The following is a 16872-nucleotide window of genomic DNA, read 5'->3' on the forward strand; positions in this document are numbered from 1 at the left end:
GTGGCTGATGTTACAGATGTATACACAGGACTGTGAGGTATTACAGATGTGAGATAGTAATAGTGGGCGTCTCTATTCTGGCTGAGCTGTGGCTGATGTTACAGATGTATACACAGGACTGTGAGGTATTACAGATGTGAGATAGCAGTAGTGGGCGTCTCTATGCTGGCTGAGCTGTGGCTGATGTTACTGATGTATACACGGGAATGTGAGGAATTAAAGATGTGAGATACCAGTAGTGGGTGTTTCTGTGCTGTGGCTGATGTTACAGATGTATAAACAGGACTGTGAGGTATTACAGATGTGAGATATCAGTAGTGGGTGTCTCTATGCTGCCTGTGCTGTGGCTGATGTTACAGATGTATTCAAAGGACCTGGTTGGTATTACTGATGTGAGGAAGTGGTAGTGGGTGTCTCTAAGCTGGCTGAGCTGTGGCTGATGTTACTGATGTATACACAGGACTATGAGTTATTACAGATGTGAGATAGTAATAGTGGGCATCTCTATTCTGGATGAGCTGTGCCTGATGTATACACAGGACTGTGAGGTATTACAGATGTGAGAAATCAATAGTGGGCATCTCTATGCTGGTTGAGCTGTGGCTGATGTTACAGATGTATACACAGGACTGTGAGGTATTACAGATGTGAGATAGCAGTAGATGGAGTCTCTATGCTGGCTGAGCTGTGGCTGATGTTACAGATGTATACACAGGACTGTGAGGTATTACAGATGGGAGATAGCAGTAGTGGGTGTCTCTATACTGGCTGAGCTGTGGCTGATGTTACAGATGTATACACAGGACTGTGAGATATTACAGATGTGAGATAGCAGTAGTGGGTGTCTCTATGTTGGCTGAGCTGTGGCTGATGTTACAGATGTATACACACGACTGAGGTATTACAGATGGGAGATAGCAGTAGCGGGTATCTCTATGCTGGCTGAGCTGTGGCTGATGTTACAGATGTATACACAGGACTGTGAGGTATTACAGATGTGAGATAGTAATAGTGGGCGTCTCTATTCTGGCTGAGCTGTGGCTGATGTTACTAATGTATACACAGGACTGTGAGGTATTACAGATGTGAGATAGCAGTAGTGGGTGTCTCTATGCTGGCTGTGCTGTGGCTGATGTTACAGATATATACACAGGACTGTGAGGAATTACAGATGTGAGATAGCAGTAGTGGGCGTCTCTATGCTGGCTGAGCTGTGGCTGATGTTACTGATGTATACACGGGAATGTGAGGAATTAAAGATGTGAGATAGCAGTAGTGGGTGTTTCTGTCATGTGGCTGATGTTACAGATGTATAAACAGGACTGTGAGGTATTACAGATGTGAGATAGCAGTAGTGGGTGTCTCTATGTTGGCTGTGCTGTGGCTGATGTTACAGATGTATTCAAAGGACCTGGTTGGTATTACAGATGTGAGGAAGTGGTAGTGTGTGTCTCTGTGCTGGCTGAGCTGTGGCTGATGTTACTGATGTATACACAGGACTATGAGTTATTACAGATGTGAGATAGTAATAGTGGGCATCTCTATTATGGATGAACTGTGGCTGATGTTACAGATGTATACACAGGACTGTGAGGTATTACAGATGTGAGAAAGCAATAGTGCGCATCTCTATGCTGGCTGAGCTGTGGCTGATGTTACAGATGTATACACAGGACTGTGAGGTATTACAGTTTAGAGAAAGCAGTATTTCGTGTCTCTATGCTTGCTGAGCTGTGGCTGCTGTTCCAGGTGTATACACTGGACTGTGAGGTATTACAGATGTGAGATAGCAGTAGTAGGTGTCTCTATGCTGGCTGTGCTGTGGCTGATGTTACAGATGTATACACAGGACTGTGAGGTATTACAGATGTGAGATAGCAGTAGTGGGGTCTCTATACTGGCTGAGCTGTAGGTGATGTTACTGATGTATACACAGGACTGTGAGGTTTTACAGATGTGAGACAGCAGTAGTGGGTGTCTCTATGCTGGCTGTGCTGTGGCTGATGTTACAGATGTATACACAGGACTGAGAGGTATTACAGATGTGAGATAGCAGTTGTGGGGTCTCTATGCTGGCTGAGCTGTGGCTGATATTACAGATGTATACACAGTACTGTGAGGTATTACAGATGTGAGATAGCAGTAGTGGGCGTCTCTATGCTGGCTGAGCTGTGGCTGCTGTTACAGATGTATACACAGGACTGTGAGGTATTACAGATGTGAGATAGCAGTAGTGGGGTCTCTATGCTGGCTGAGCTGTAGCTGATGTTACAGATGTATACACAGGACTGTGAGGTATTACAGATGTGATATAACAGTAGTTGGTGTCTATGCTGGCTGTGCTGTGGCTGACGTTACAGATGTATACACAGGACTGTGAGGTATTACAGATGTGAGATAGCAGTAGTGGGTGTCTCTATACTTGCTGAGCTGTGGATGATGTTACAAATGTATACACAGGACGGTGAGGTATTACAGATGTGAGATAGCAGTAGTGGGTATCTCTATGCTGGCTGTGCTGTGGCTGAAGTTACGGATGTATACACAGGAGTGTGAGGTATTACAGATGTGAGATAGCAGTAGTGGGTGTCTCTATGCTGGCTGCGTTGTGGGTGATGTTGCAGATGTATACATAGGACTGTGAGGTATTACAGATGTGAGATAGCAGTAGTGGGTGTCTCTATGCTGGCTTTGCTGTGGCTGATATTACAGATGTATACACAGGAATGTGAGGTATTACTGATGTGAGAAAGCAGTAGTGGGTGTCTCTATGCTGGCTGAGCTGTGGCTGATGTTACAGATGTATACACAGGACTGTGAGGTATTACAGATGTGAGATAGCAGTAGTGGGTGTCTCTATGCTGGCTGAGCTGTGGCTGATGTTACTGATGTATACACAGGACTGTGATGTATTACAGATGTGAGATAGCAGTAGTGGGTGTCTCTATGCTGGCTGAGCTGTGGCTGATGTTACAGATGTATACACAGGACTGTGATGTATTACAGATGTGAGATAGCAGTAGTGGGCATCTCTATCCTGGCTGAGCTGTGGCTGATGTTACAGATGTATACACAGGACTGTGAGGTATTACAGATGTGAGATAGTAATAGTGGGCGTCTCTATTCTGGCTGAGCTGTGGCTGATGTTACAGATGTATACACAGGACTGTGAGGTATTACAGATGTGAGATAGCAGTAGTGGGCGTCTCTATGCTGGCTGAGCTGTGGCTGATGTTACTGATGTATACACGGGAATGTGAGGAATTAAAGATGTGAGATACCAGTAGTGGGTGTTTCTGTGCTGTGGCTGATGTTACAGATGTATAAACAGGACTGTGAGGTATTACAGATGTGAGATATCAGTAGTGGGTGTCTCTATGCTGCCTGTGCTGTGGCTGATGTTACAGATGTATTCAAAGGACCTGGTTGGTATTACTGATGTGAGGAAGTGGTAGTGGGTGTCTCTAAGCTGGCTGAGCTGTGGCTGATGTTACTGATGTATACACAGGACTATGAGTTATTACAGATGTGAGATAGTAATAGTGGGCATCTCTATTCTGGATGAGCTGTGCCTGATGTATACACAGGACTGTGAGGTATTACAGATGTGAGAAATCAATAGTGGGCATCTCTATGCTGGTTGAGCTGTGGCTGATGTTACAGATGTATACACAGGACTGTGAGGTATTACAGATGTGAGATAGCAGTAGATGGAGTCTCTATGCTGGCTGAGCTGTGGCTGATGTTACAGATGTATACACAGGACTGTGAGGTATTACAGATGGGAGATAGCAGTAGTGGGTGTCTCTATACTGGCTGAGCTGTGGCTGATGTTACAGATGTATACACAGGACTGTGAGATATTACAGATGTGAGATAGCAGTAGTGGGTGTCTCTATGTTGGCTGAGCTGTGGCTGATGTTACAGATGTATACACACGACTGAGGTATTACAGATGGGAGATAGCAGTAGCGGGTATCTCTATGCTGGCTGAGCTGTGGCTGATGTTACAGATGTATACACAGGACTGTGAGGTATTACAGATGTGAGATAGTAATAGTGGGCGTCTCTATTCTGGCTGAGCTGTGGCTGATGTTACTAATGTATACACAGGACTGTGAGGTATTACAGATGTGAGATAGCAGTAGTGGGTGTCTCTATGCTGGCTGTGCTGTGGCTGATGTTACAGATATATACACAGGACTGTGAGGAATTACAGATGTGAGATAGCAGTAGTGGGCGTCTCTATGCTGGCTGAGCTGTGGCTGATGTTACTGATGTATACACGGGAATGTGAGGAATTAAAGATGTGAGATAGCAGTAGTGGGTGTTTCTGTCATGTGGCTGATGTTACAGATGTATAAACAGGACTGTGAGGTATTACAGATGTGAGATAGCAGTAGTGGGTGTCTCTATGTTGGCTGTGCTGTGGCTGATGTTACAGATGTATTCAAAGGACCTGGTTGGTATTACAGATGTGAGGAAGTGGTAGTGTGTGTCTCTGTGCTGGCTGAGCTGTGGCTGATGTTACTGATGTATACACAGGACTATGAGTTATTACAGATGTGAGATAGTAATAGTGGGCATCTCTATTATGGATGAACTGTGGCTGATGTTACAGATGTATACACAGGACTGTGAGGTATTACAGATGTGAGAAAGCAATAGTGCGCATCTCTATGCTGGCTGAGCTGTGGCTGATGTTACAGATGTATACACAGGACTGTGAGGTATTACAGTTTAGAGAAAGCAGTATTTCGTGTCTCTATGCTTGCTGAGCTGTGGCTGCTGTTCCAGGTGTATACACTGGACTGTGAGGTATTACAGATGTGAGATAGCAGTAGTAGGTGTCTCTATGCTGGCTGTGCTGTGGCTGATGTTACAGATGTATACACAGGACTGTGAGGTATTACAGATGTGAGATAGCAGTAGTTGGTGTCTCTATGCTGGCTGAGCTGTGGCTGATGTTACTGATGTATACACAGGACTGTGAGGTATTACAGATGTGAGATAGCAGTATTGGGCGTCTCTATGCTGGCTGTGCTGTGGCTGATGTTACTGATGTATACACAGGACTGTGAGGTATTACAGATGTGAGATAGCAGTAGTGTCTCTATGCTGGTTGTGCTGTGGCTGATGTTACAGATGTATACACAGGACTGTGAGGTATAACAGATGTGAGATAGCAGTAGTGGGCGTCTCTATGCTGGCTGTGTTGTGTCTGATGTTATTGATGTATACACAGGACTGTGAGGTATTACAGATGTGAGATAGCAGTAGTTGGTGTCTCTATGCTGGCTGAGCTGTAGCTGATGTTACTGATGTATACACAGGACTGTGAGGTATTACAGATGTGAGACAGCAGTAGTGGGTGTCTCTATGCTGGCTGTGCTGTGGCTGATGTTACAGATGTATACACTGGACTGAGAGGTATTACAGATGTGAGATAGCAGTAGTGGGGTCTCTATGCTTGCTGAGCTGTGGCTGATATTACAGATGTATACACGGTACTGTGAGGTATTACAGATGTGAGATAGCAGTAATGGGCGTCTCTATGCTGGCTGTGCTGTGTCTGATGTTACTGATGTATACACAGGACTGTGAGGTATTACAGATGTGAGATAGCAGTAGTTGGTGTCTCTATGCTGGCTGAGCTGTAGCTGATGTTACTGATGTATACACAGGACTGTGAGGTATTACAGATGTGAGACAGCAGTAGTGGGTGTCTCTATGCTGGCTGTGCTGTGGCTGATGTTACAGATGTATACACTGGACTGAGAGGTATTACAGATGTGAGATAGCAGTAGTGGGTTCTCTATGCTTGCTGAGCTGTGGCTGATATTACAGATGTATACACGGTACTGTGAGGTATTATAGATGTGAGATAACAGTAGTGGGTGTCTATGCTGGCTGTGCTGTGGCTGATGTTACAGATGTATACACAGGACTGTGAGGTATTACAGATGTGAGATAGCAGTAGTGGGTGTCTCTATACTTGCTGAGCTGTGGCTGAAGTTACAGATGTATACACAGGACGGTGAGGTATTACAGATGTGAGATAGCAGTAGTGGGTGTCTCTATGCTGGCTGAGCTGTGGCTGATGTTACTGATGTATACACAGGACTGTGAGTTATTACAGATGTGAGATAGCAGTAGTGGTGTCTCTATGCTGGCTGTGCTGTGGCTGAAGTTACAGATGTATACACAGGAGTGTGAGGTATTACAGATGTGAGATAGCAGTAGATGGATTCTCTATGCTGGCTGAGCTGTGGCTGATGTTACAGATGTATACACAGGACTGTGAGGTATTACAGATGTGAGATAGCAGTAGTGGGCGTCTCTTTGCAGGCTGTGCTGTGGCTGATGTTACAGATGTATACACAGGATTGTGAGGTATTACAGATATGAGATAGCAGTAGTGGGTGTCTCTATCCTGGCTGACCTGTGGCTGATGTTACTGATGTATACACAGGACGGTAAGGTATTACAGATGTGAGATAGCAGTAGTGGGAGTCTCTATGCTGGCTGTGCTGTGGCTGATGTTACAGATGTATACACAGGACTGTGAGGTTTTACAGATGTGAGATAGCAGTAGTGGGAGTCTCTATGCTGGCTGTGCTGTGGCTGATGTTACAGATGTATACAGAGCACTGTGAGGTATTACAGATGTGAGATAGCAGTAGTGGGTGTCTCTATGCCGGCTGAGCTGTGGCTGATGTTACTGATGTATACACAGGACTGTGAGGTATTACAGATGTGAGATAGCAGTAGTGGGTGTCTCTATGCCGGCTGAGCTGTGTCTGATGTTACTGATGTATACACAGGACTGTAAGGTATTACAGATGTGAGATAGCAGTAGTGGGTGTCTATGCTGGCTGTGCTGTGGCTGATGTTACTGAAGTAAACACAGGACTGTGAGGTATTACAGATGTGAGATAGCAGTAGTGGGCGTCTCTATGCTGGCTGAGCTGTGTCTGATGTTACTGATGTATACACAGGACTGTGAGGTATTACAGATGTGAGATAGCAGTAGTGGCGTCTCTATGCTGGCTGTGCTGTGGCTGATGTTACTGATGTATACACAGGACTGTGAGGTATTACAGATGTGAGATAGCAGTAGCGGGTATCTCTATGCTGGCTGAGCTGTGGCTGATGTTACAGATGTATACACAGGACTGTGAGGTATTACAGATGTGAGATAGTAATAGTGGGCGTCTCTATTCTGGCTGAGCTGTGGCTGATGTTACTAATGTATACACAGGACTGTGAGGTATTACAGATGTGAGATAGCAGTAGTGGGTGTCTCTATGCTGGCTGTGCTGTGGCTGATGTTACAGATATATACACAGGACTGTGAGGAATTACAGATGTGAGATAGCAGTAGTGGGCGTCTCTATGCTGGCTGAGCTGTGGCTGATGTTACTGATGTATACACGGGAATGTGAGGAATTAAAGATGTGAGATAGCAGTAGTGGGTGTTTCTGTCATGTGGCTGATGTTACAGATGTATAAACAGGACTGTGAGGTATTACAGATGTGAGATAGCAGTAGTGGGTGTCTCTATGTTGGCTGTGCTGTGGCTGATGTTACAGATGTATTCAAAGGACCTGGTTGGTATTACAGATGTGAGGAAGTGGTAGTGTGTGTCTCTGTGCTGGCTGAGCTGTGGCTGATGTTACTGATGTATACACAGGACTATGAGTTATTACAGATGTGAGATAGTAATAGTGGGCATCTCTATTATGGATGAACTGTGGCTGATGTTACAGATGTATACACAGGACTGTGAGGTATTACAGATGTGAGAAAGCAATAGTGCGCATCTCTATGCTGGCTGAGCTGTGGCTGATGTTACAGATGTATACACAGGACTGTGAGGTATTACAGTTTTGAGAAAGCAGTATTTCGTGTCTCTATGCTTGCTGAGCTGTGGCTGCTGTTCCAGGTGTATACACTGGACTGTGAGGTATTACAGATGTGAGATAGCAGTAGTAGGTGTCTCTATGCTGGCTGTGCTGTGGCTGATGTTACAGATGTATACACAGGACTGTGAGGTATTACAGATGTGAGATAGCAGTAGTTGGTGTCTCTATGCTGGCTGAGCTGTGGCTGATGTTACTGATGTATACACAGGACTGTGAGGTATTACAGATGTGAGATAGCAGTATTGGGCGTCTCTATGCTGGCTGTGCTGTGGCTGATGTTACTGATGTATACACAGGACTGTGAGGTATTACAGATGTGAGATAGCAGTAGTGTCTCTATGCTGGTTGTGCTGTGGCTGATGTTACAGATGTATACACAGGACTGTGAGGTATTACAGATGTGAGATAGCAGTAGTGGGCGTCTCTCTGCTGGCTGTGTTGTGTCTGATGTTATTGATGTATACACAGGACTGTGAGGTATTACAGATGTGAGATAGCAGTAGTTGGTGTCTCTATGCTGGCTGAGCTGTAGCTGATGTTACTGATGTATACACAGGACTGTGAGGTATTACAGATGTGAGACAGCAGTAGTGGGTGTCTCTATGCTGGCTGTGCTGTGGCTGATGTTACAGATGTATACACTGGACTGAGAGGTATTACAGATGTGAGATAGCAGTAGTGGGGTCTCTATGCTTGCTGAGCTGTGGCTGATATTACAGATGTATACACGGTACTGTGAGGTATTACAGATGTGAGATAGCAGTAGTGGGCGTCTCTATGCTGGCTGTGCTGTGTCTGATGTTACTGATGTATACACAGGACTGTGAGGTATTACAGATGTGAGATAGCAGTAGTTGGTGTCTCTATGCTGGCTGAGCTGTAGCTGATGTTACTGATGTATACACAGGACTGTGAGGTATTACAGATGTGAGACAGCAGTAGTGGGTGTCTCTATGCTGGCTGTGCTGTGGCTGATGTTACAGATGTATACACTGGACTGAGAGGTATTACAGATGTGAGATAGCAGTAGTGGGGTCTCTATGCTTGCTGAGCTGTGGCTGATATTACAGATGTATACACGGTACTGTGAGGTATTATAGATGTGAGATAACAGTAGTGGGTGTCTATGCTGGCTGTGCTGTGGCTGATGTTACAGATGTATACACAGGACTGTGAGGTATTACAGATGTGAGATAGCAGTAGTGGGTGTCTCTATACTTGCTGAGCTGTGGCTGAAGTTACAGATGTATACACAGGACGGTGAGGTATTACAGATGTGAGATAGCAGTAGTGGGTGTCTCTATGCTGGCTGAGCTGTGGCTGATGTTACTGATGTATACACAGGACTGTGAGTTATTACAGATGTGAGATAGCAGTAGTGGTGTCTCTATGCTGGCTGTGCTGTGGCTGAAGTTACAGATGTATACACAGGAGTGTGAGGTATTACAGATGTGAGATAGCAGTAGATGGATTCTCTATGCTGGCTGAGCTGTGGCTGATGTTACAGATGTATACACAGGACTGTGAGGTATTACAGATGTGAGATAGCAGTAGTGGGCGTCTCTTTGCAGGCTGTGCTGTGGCTGATGTTACAGATGTATACACAGGATTGTGAGGTATTACAGATATGAGATAGCAGTAGTGGGTGTCTCTATCCTGGCTGACCTGTGGCTGATGTTACTGATGTATACACAGGACGGTAAGGTATTACAGATGTGAGATAGCAGTAGTGGGAGTCTCTATGCTGGCTGTGCTGTGGCTGATGTTACAGATGTATACACAGGACTGTGAGGTTTTACAGATGTGAGATAGCAGTAGTGGGAGTCTCTATGCTGGCTGTGCTGTGGCTGATGTTACAGATGTATACAGAGCACTGTGAGGTATTACAGATGTGAGATAGCAGTAGTGGGTGTCTCTATGCCGGCTGAGCTGTGGCTGATGTTACTGATGTATACACAGGACTGTGAGGTATTACAGATGTGAGATAGCAGTAGTGGGTGTCTCTATGCCGGCTGAGCTGTGTCTGATGTTACTGATGTATACACAGGACTGTAAGGTATTACAGATGTGAGATAGCAGTAGTGGGTGTCTATGCTGGCTGTGCTGTGGCTGATGTTACTGAAGTAAACACAGGACTGTGAGGTATTACAGATGTGAGATAGCAGTAGTGGGCGTCTCTATGCTGGCTGAGCTGTGTCTGATGTTACTGATGTATACACAGGACTGTGAGGTATTACAGATGTGAGATAGCAGTAGTGGCGTCTCTATGCTGGCTGTGCTGTGGCTGATGTTACTGATGTATACACAGGACTGTAAGGTATTACAGATGTGAGATAGCAGTAGTGGCGTCTCTATGCCGTCTGAGCTGTGGCTGATGTTAAAGATGTATACACGGGACCAGTGGAGGGCTGGGCCGGGGGGCAGGGTGCCATGTGCCCCCCGGGCCGCAGCCTCATGCGGGCCGTGGGCAGTCTGTGTCACTGTGACACAGACTGCGCCGCGTGTGTAGCGCTGACCAAACGGAGTTCGGTCAGCGCTACACAGTGCAAACACACAGCTGCCGGAGCCGGCAGCTGTGTGTTTGCTTTAGCAGCTGATGAGATTCAGACAGACTCTCATCAGCTGCTGCTCCCACTGCCAGAGCCGGACATCTTCCGGCTCCTGCAGTGGGTAATGGGAGTGACGCGTAACTCCCATAATGCAAAGCGGCGGATGGAGGAGCTGATCTCGGCGGCGGGACCAGGAGCGGGTGTCAGGTAAGTGTTTTTTTTTTATATATATATATTATTTGTGACAGCTGCGGGGGGTCTGCCACTATAAGGAGGAGACCTCTACTGGGGGCGTTTGAAGGGGTGGACTACAACTACTGGGGGCACTACAAGGGGGGACTACTACTACTGGGGACACTACAAGGGGGGGACTACTACTACTACAGGGGGCACTACAAGTGGGGGTCTACTACTACTGGGGGCACTACAAAGGGAGGACACTACTGGGGGCACTACAAGGGGGGTACTACTACTGGGGGGTACTACTACTATGGGCACTACAAGGGGACTACTACTAGGGGCATTGCATAGGGGGAGGGGACTACTATTAGGGGCACTACATAGGGGCGAGGGAACTACCACTGGGGGCACTGCATCGAGGGACCACTGCTGGGGGCTCTATATAAAGGGCAATAGTGGGGATACTGCACAGGGGGAAGACTACAACTGAGGCCACTATTTAAGGGGCACTGCATAAGGTTTACCATTACTGGGGGCACTATGTAAGGGGCTTACTACTGGGTGCACAAGGGGCACTGCATAGGGGGGATCACTGCTGGGGGCACTACTCGAGGCCTGCATAAGGGTGTCCTCTCCTGAGGACGGGGGGGCGCCGTAGCACGCACATTCTTTTGGGCACCCTGGCTACACGCTACTCCTCTGCCAGGGCCGCCTGCATGCATTTGCCCCCCAGCCTAAATGTTGCCAGCCAGCCCCCTCAACGGGACTGTGAGGTATTACAGATGTAAGAAAGCAGTAGTGGGTGTCTCTATGCTGCTGAGCTGTGGCTGATGTTACTGATGTATACGCAGGACTGTGAGGTATTACATATGTGAGATAGTAGTAGTGGGCGTCTCTATGCTGGCTGTGCTGTGGCTGATGTTACTGATCTATACACAGGACTGTGAGGTATTAAAGATGTAAGAAAGCAGAAGTGGGTGTCTCTATGCTGGCTGAGCTGTGGCTGATGTTACTGATGTATACACAGGACTGTGAGATATTACAGATGTGAGATAGCAGTAGTGGGTGTCTCTATGCTGGCTGAGCTGTGGCTGATGTTACAGATGTATACACAGGACTGAGGTATTACAGATGTGAGATAGCAGTAGTGGGCGTCTCTATGCTGGCTGAGCTGTGGCTGATGTTACTGATTTATACACAGGACTGTAAGGTATTACAGATTTGAGATCACAGTAATATGTGTCTATGCTGGCTGTGCTGTGGCTCATGTTAAAGATGGATACACAGGACTGTGAGGTATTATGGATGTGAGATAGCAGAAGTGGGTGTCTCTATACTGGCTGAGATGTGGCTGATGTTACAGATGTATACACAGGACTGTGAGGTATTACAGATGTGAGATAGCAGTAGTGGCATCTCTATGCTGGCTGTGCTGTGGCTGATGTTACAGATGTATACACAGGACTATGAGTTATTACAGATATGAGATAGCAGTAGTGGGGTCTCTAAGCTGGCTGTGCTGTGGCTGATGTTACAGATGTATACACAGGACTGTGAGGTATTACAGATGTGAGATAGCAGTATTGGGCGTCTCTATGCTGGATGAGCTGTGGCTGATGTTTCAGATGTATACACAGGACTGTGAGGTATTACAGATGTGACATAGCAGTAGTGGGGTCTCTATGCTGGCTGAGCTGTGCTGATGTTACAGATGTATACACAGGACTGTGAGATATTACAGATGTGAGAAAGCAGTAGTGGGCGTCTCTATGTTGGCTGAGCTGTGGCTGATGTTACTGATGTATACACAGGACTGTGAGGTATTACAGATGTGAGATAACAGTAGTGGGCGTCTCTATGCTGGCTGAGCTGTGGCTGATATTACAGATGTATACACGGGACTGTGAGGTATTACAGATGTGAGAGAGCAGTAGTGGGTGTCTCTATGCTGGATGACCTGTAGCTGATGGTACAGATGTATATACAGGACTGTGAGGTATTAGAGATGTGAGATAGCAGTAGTGGGTGTCTATGCTGGCTGTGCTGTGGCTGATGTTACAGATGTATACACAGGACTGTGAGGTATTACAGATGTGAGATAGCAGTATTGGGCGTCTCTATGCTGGCTGAGCTGTGGCTGATGTTTCAGATGTATACACAGGACTGTGAGGTATTACAGTTGTGAGATAGCAGTAGTGGGCGTCTCTATGCTGGCTGAGCTGTGGCTGATGTTACAGATGTATACACAGGACTGTGAGGTATTACAGATGTGAGATAGCAGTAGTGGGTGTCTTTATGCTGGCTGTGCTGTGGCTGATGTTACAGATGTATACAGAGGACTGTGAGGTATTACAGATGTGAGAAAGCAGTAGTGGGCATCTCTATGTTGGCTGTGCTGTGACTGATGTTACTGATGTATACACAGGACTGTGAGGTATTACAGATGTAAGATAGCATTAGTGGGCGTCTCTTGCTGGCTGAGTTGTGGCTGATGTTACTGATGTATAAACAGGACTGTGACGTATTACAGATGTGAGATAACAGTAGTGGGCGTCTCTATGCTGGCTGAGCTATGGCTGATGTTAATGATGTATACACAGGACTGTGAGGTATTACAGATGTGAGATAGCATTAGTGGGTGTCTATATGCTGTCTGAGCTGTGGCTGATGTTATAGATGTATACACAGGACTGTGAGGTATTACAGATGTGAGATAGCAGTAGTGGGTGTCTCTATGCTGGCTGTGCTGTGGCTGATGTTACAGATGTATACACAGGACTGTGAGGTATTACAGATGTGAGATAGCAGTTGTGGGTGTCTCTATGCTGGCTGTGCTGTGGCTGATGTTACTGATGTATACACAGGACTGTGAGGTATTACAGATGTGAGATAGCAGTAGTGGGCGTCTCTATGCTGGCTGAGCTGTGGCTGATGTTACAGATGTATACACAGGACTGTGAGGTATTACAGATGTGAGATAGCAGTAGTGGGTTTCTCTATGCTGGCTGTGCTGTGACTGATGTTACAGATGTATACACAGGACTGTGAGGTATTACAGATGTGAGATAGCAGTAGTGGGTGTCTCTATGCTGGCTGAGCTGTGGCTGATGTTACTGATGTATACACAGGACTGTGAGGTATTACAGATATGAGATAGTAGTAGTGGGTGTCTCTATACTGGCTGAGCTGTGGCTGATGTTACAGATGTATACACAGGACTGTGAGATATTACAGATGTGAGATAGCAGTAGTGGTGTCTCTATGCTGGCTGTGCTGTGGCTGATGTTACAGATGTATACACAAGACTGTGAGGTATTACAGATGTGAGATAGCAGTAGTGGTGTCTCTATGCTGGCTGTGCTGTGGCTGATGTTACAGATGTATACACAAGACTGTGAGGTATTACAGATGTGAGATAGCAGTAGTGGTGTCTCTATGCTGGCTGTGCTGTGGCTGATGTTACAGATGTATACACAAGACTGTGAGGTATTACAGATGTGAGATAGCAGTAGTCTCTATGCCGGCTGAGCCGTTGCAAACATTAGCTTATTTTCGCCGCTGAATTGCGTATGATTACGCAGCCGTGATCACCTCAGCGATCTGTGCTGAATCAGGCCCAATGTACAGTATGACCGGGTCCATGCAAAGTGTTAGCAGGCAGTGCTGGGAGAGATGCAAATATGTCGGGAACAGAAGGACCATTTGTGGCTTCTCAGGGGCAGGTGTAAGTACAGTGTTACTGGTGACAGCTGTCGGCTCTAGCATAACGCTAGTTATTGGCTTCAGGGACTTTAAAAATGGAATAACTTTTCATTTGTATGGAAGATAGGGAGTGGGGAGGGGGGTTCTCCTGTATGAGAGGTTTTAGCAGTGTTCTCTTCTTTCCCAGTACTATGAATAAAATCCCTGTAGCCAGATAGTGTCTTACTGCTCTATTATTAAGTAGCTGGAATGGACTAGTCTGGTGACACACGGTGCATTATGGAGTGTTACAATGTACCAGCGATGACAGAAGAAGAACTTCCTATCTCCTGAGAAAAGCAATATCTCAGTACCATTCACACAACCACAAAATAACATAGTACAGAATTTAAAACAATTCTGAAAATGAAATGTGTTTGTCAGACATACTGTATGCGAGGCACAGCGCCGTGTGGGAGCATTTCGGTCACAAGTTCGTAACATCTTCCTGTCATAAACTCACTACCCTTTTGGGGGGAGGGGGTGCGCACTGCGAATGCAGCTGAGACTCTGCAACAAATGCTCATTGTGCATGCACTTTCATTGGGTGTAACATGTGCCCGTTTTACAGCTCACTCAGCAACAGTCCTACTGTGAGGAGCACTGCTAGCATCATGCTATATATTATTATTATCCTTTATTTATATGGCGCCACAAGTGTTCCGCAGCACAGGGACGTTCTATGAGAGGGGGGTGCGCGCGCAGACTAAGTGCAGGTCCCCTCCTCCCTCCGGCGGTCCCGTGGTGCACTGTAGATTCTGGCTTAGTGCCAGAATCTACTGCACATGCTCGGGTCTCCAAGAAAATGGCACCCGTGTCGTTTTCCCGGGGACAGTAGTACTGCATCATGTGCAGGTCACTGGGAAAATGTCTGCCGCCATTTTCCCAATGATGTTTGCTGCTCTGCAGCGCTGGCTTGATGCTGCAAAGCAGCACTATGGGTGCAGGGTGTGAGCTCGTGTGCCCCGCACACACCCTGCACCCATTATAGATACACCCCTGGCGCAGCACCTTACAAAGTACATAAACAAATAAGTGAACAAGAAACCAGTGACTTACAGAACAATACAATACAGGACAAGGACACGCTGCATTAACCATCATAACGCTTACAATAAGCAGCCGGGAGTCAGCAATCACGTGTTACAGGTAGGTGCCCTTGTGGGGAGTAAGGAGTAAAAGAAAGTGTAAGGAGAAGCACATGAGGGAAGAGGGCCCTGCTCGTGAGAGCTTACATTCTAAAGGGCATAAAAAAGGGATTATAATCATAATCTATATTATGGTATATTACATGGGCAGGGAGTGTCAGTGGCCTCACGGATAGACAGGGGTCATTTTTGGAAGTTACCATTTTTATGGCAGAATGCTCAAAATTATGGGAAAAAAAACTTGATGTTGAAAAACTCCAAGTTCCAAGCATGCTGGGTAATAGGCTCCGTGCTCCGTGTGCTCCAATCACCTGTCTTACCGTATATTGGTCTCTCACTTGTCTCCTCAGTCGGTTGCTCAATACTTTCATCTTCCGCTGCAGGTGGCTCGGATATCGAGTACCTTGACCTGTACAAGCCTGTCGTGTGGTTTTGGATCTTGGTGGGTCTGGCGTATTTTGCTGCTGTGCTCAGCATGATTGGAGACTGGCTGAGAGTGCTTTCCAAAAAGACGAAGGAGGAGGTAAGTGGATGCAGGAGCGCAGTGACCGCGTTGTGCGACAATGTATCGGTTGGTCCTGGTCACACTGTTGCTGGTTCATCCTTGTAAAAGAGATTCTGGCTGCAAATTTTACATTTGGAATAATTTTAATTTTCCCCTAGAAGGAAAGATAAATATTGTTATTTGTACATAAAACCCCCCCAACCTGATTCCTTGGTCTAGGCATAAGTATTAGTGTTCACTCTAGGTCCGGCGGCAGGCAGGGTGCCGGAGCTAGAGTGGGCAACTTTGTGCGCGTGGGCGAAAAGGGGGCGCCCGGCGTCTATTCTCCGGCGGTGACCAGGTCACCGCACATTTCTCCACCCGCGGGACGCAGCCTGTGAGGGCAGGGTGCTTTTTGCCCACCAGAAGGAGGGCAGGGTGCCGCACCCTGCTAAAACAGCCTAGCGGGAACGCTAAGTATAATAACTTAATATGCACTGATTTTCTAATAAAAATTTACTATCGCTGTTGTTTACCAAACAATATTGCCTTAAGTAATATCAGCTTCCTTGCAACGCTGGGACACATGCACGTCCCATATAATGTTGGGGATTGGGAAGGGAAAGGGGGGAGTGAAATCGAAAATATAATTTAAAAAATAAGAAAAACATTTATTAAATATTTTCCACATAGGAAAGAGCGTTTGTATAAATAATATATAATTTCTCCTCATTACCCTCTATCACCGTGGTTCATGCACCACTGCGGCGGTCCGTGGTCAGATAAAGCAGGGGGATGCGTTTGCCCGCAGGGGCTAACACCTTGCTGTGATTGGAGAATAAATG

At 46.4% G+C, this 16872-nt stretch overlaps 1 protein-coding gene across 1 annotated transcript in view; it reads left to right on the forward strand.

The window, feature by feature from the left end:
- Positions 1-16872, forward strand: part of KCNK2 (potassium two pore domain channel subfamily K member 2) — a 215269-nt gene that overhangs the window by 158130 nt on the left and 40267 nt on the right. Inside the window, exon 5 of the mRNA XM_088463388.1 lies at positions 15927-16066. Within this exon, the coding sequence (XP_088319514.1) occupies positions 15927-16066 (140 nt within the window). The remainder of the gene's footprint in view (positions 1-15926; positions 16067-16872) is intronic.

Source organism: Taudactylus pleione, unplaced genomic scaffold (genome assembly GCF_031769625.1).
Source record: "Taudactylus pleione unplaced genomic scaffold, aTauple2 ptg001352l, whole genome shotgun sequence".
Lineage (NCBI taxonomy): Eukaryota > Metazoa > Chordata > Amphibia > Anura > Myobatrachidae > Taudactylus > Taudactylus pleione.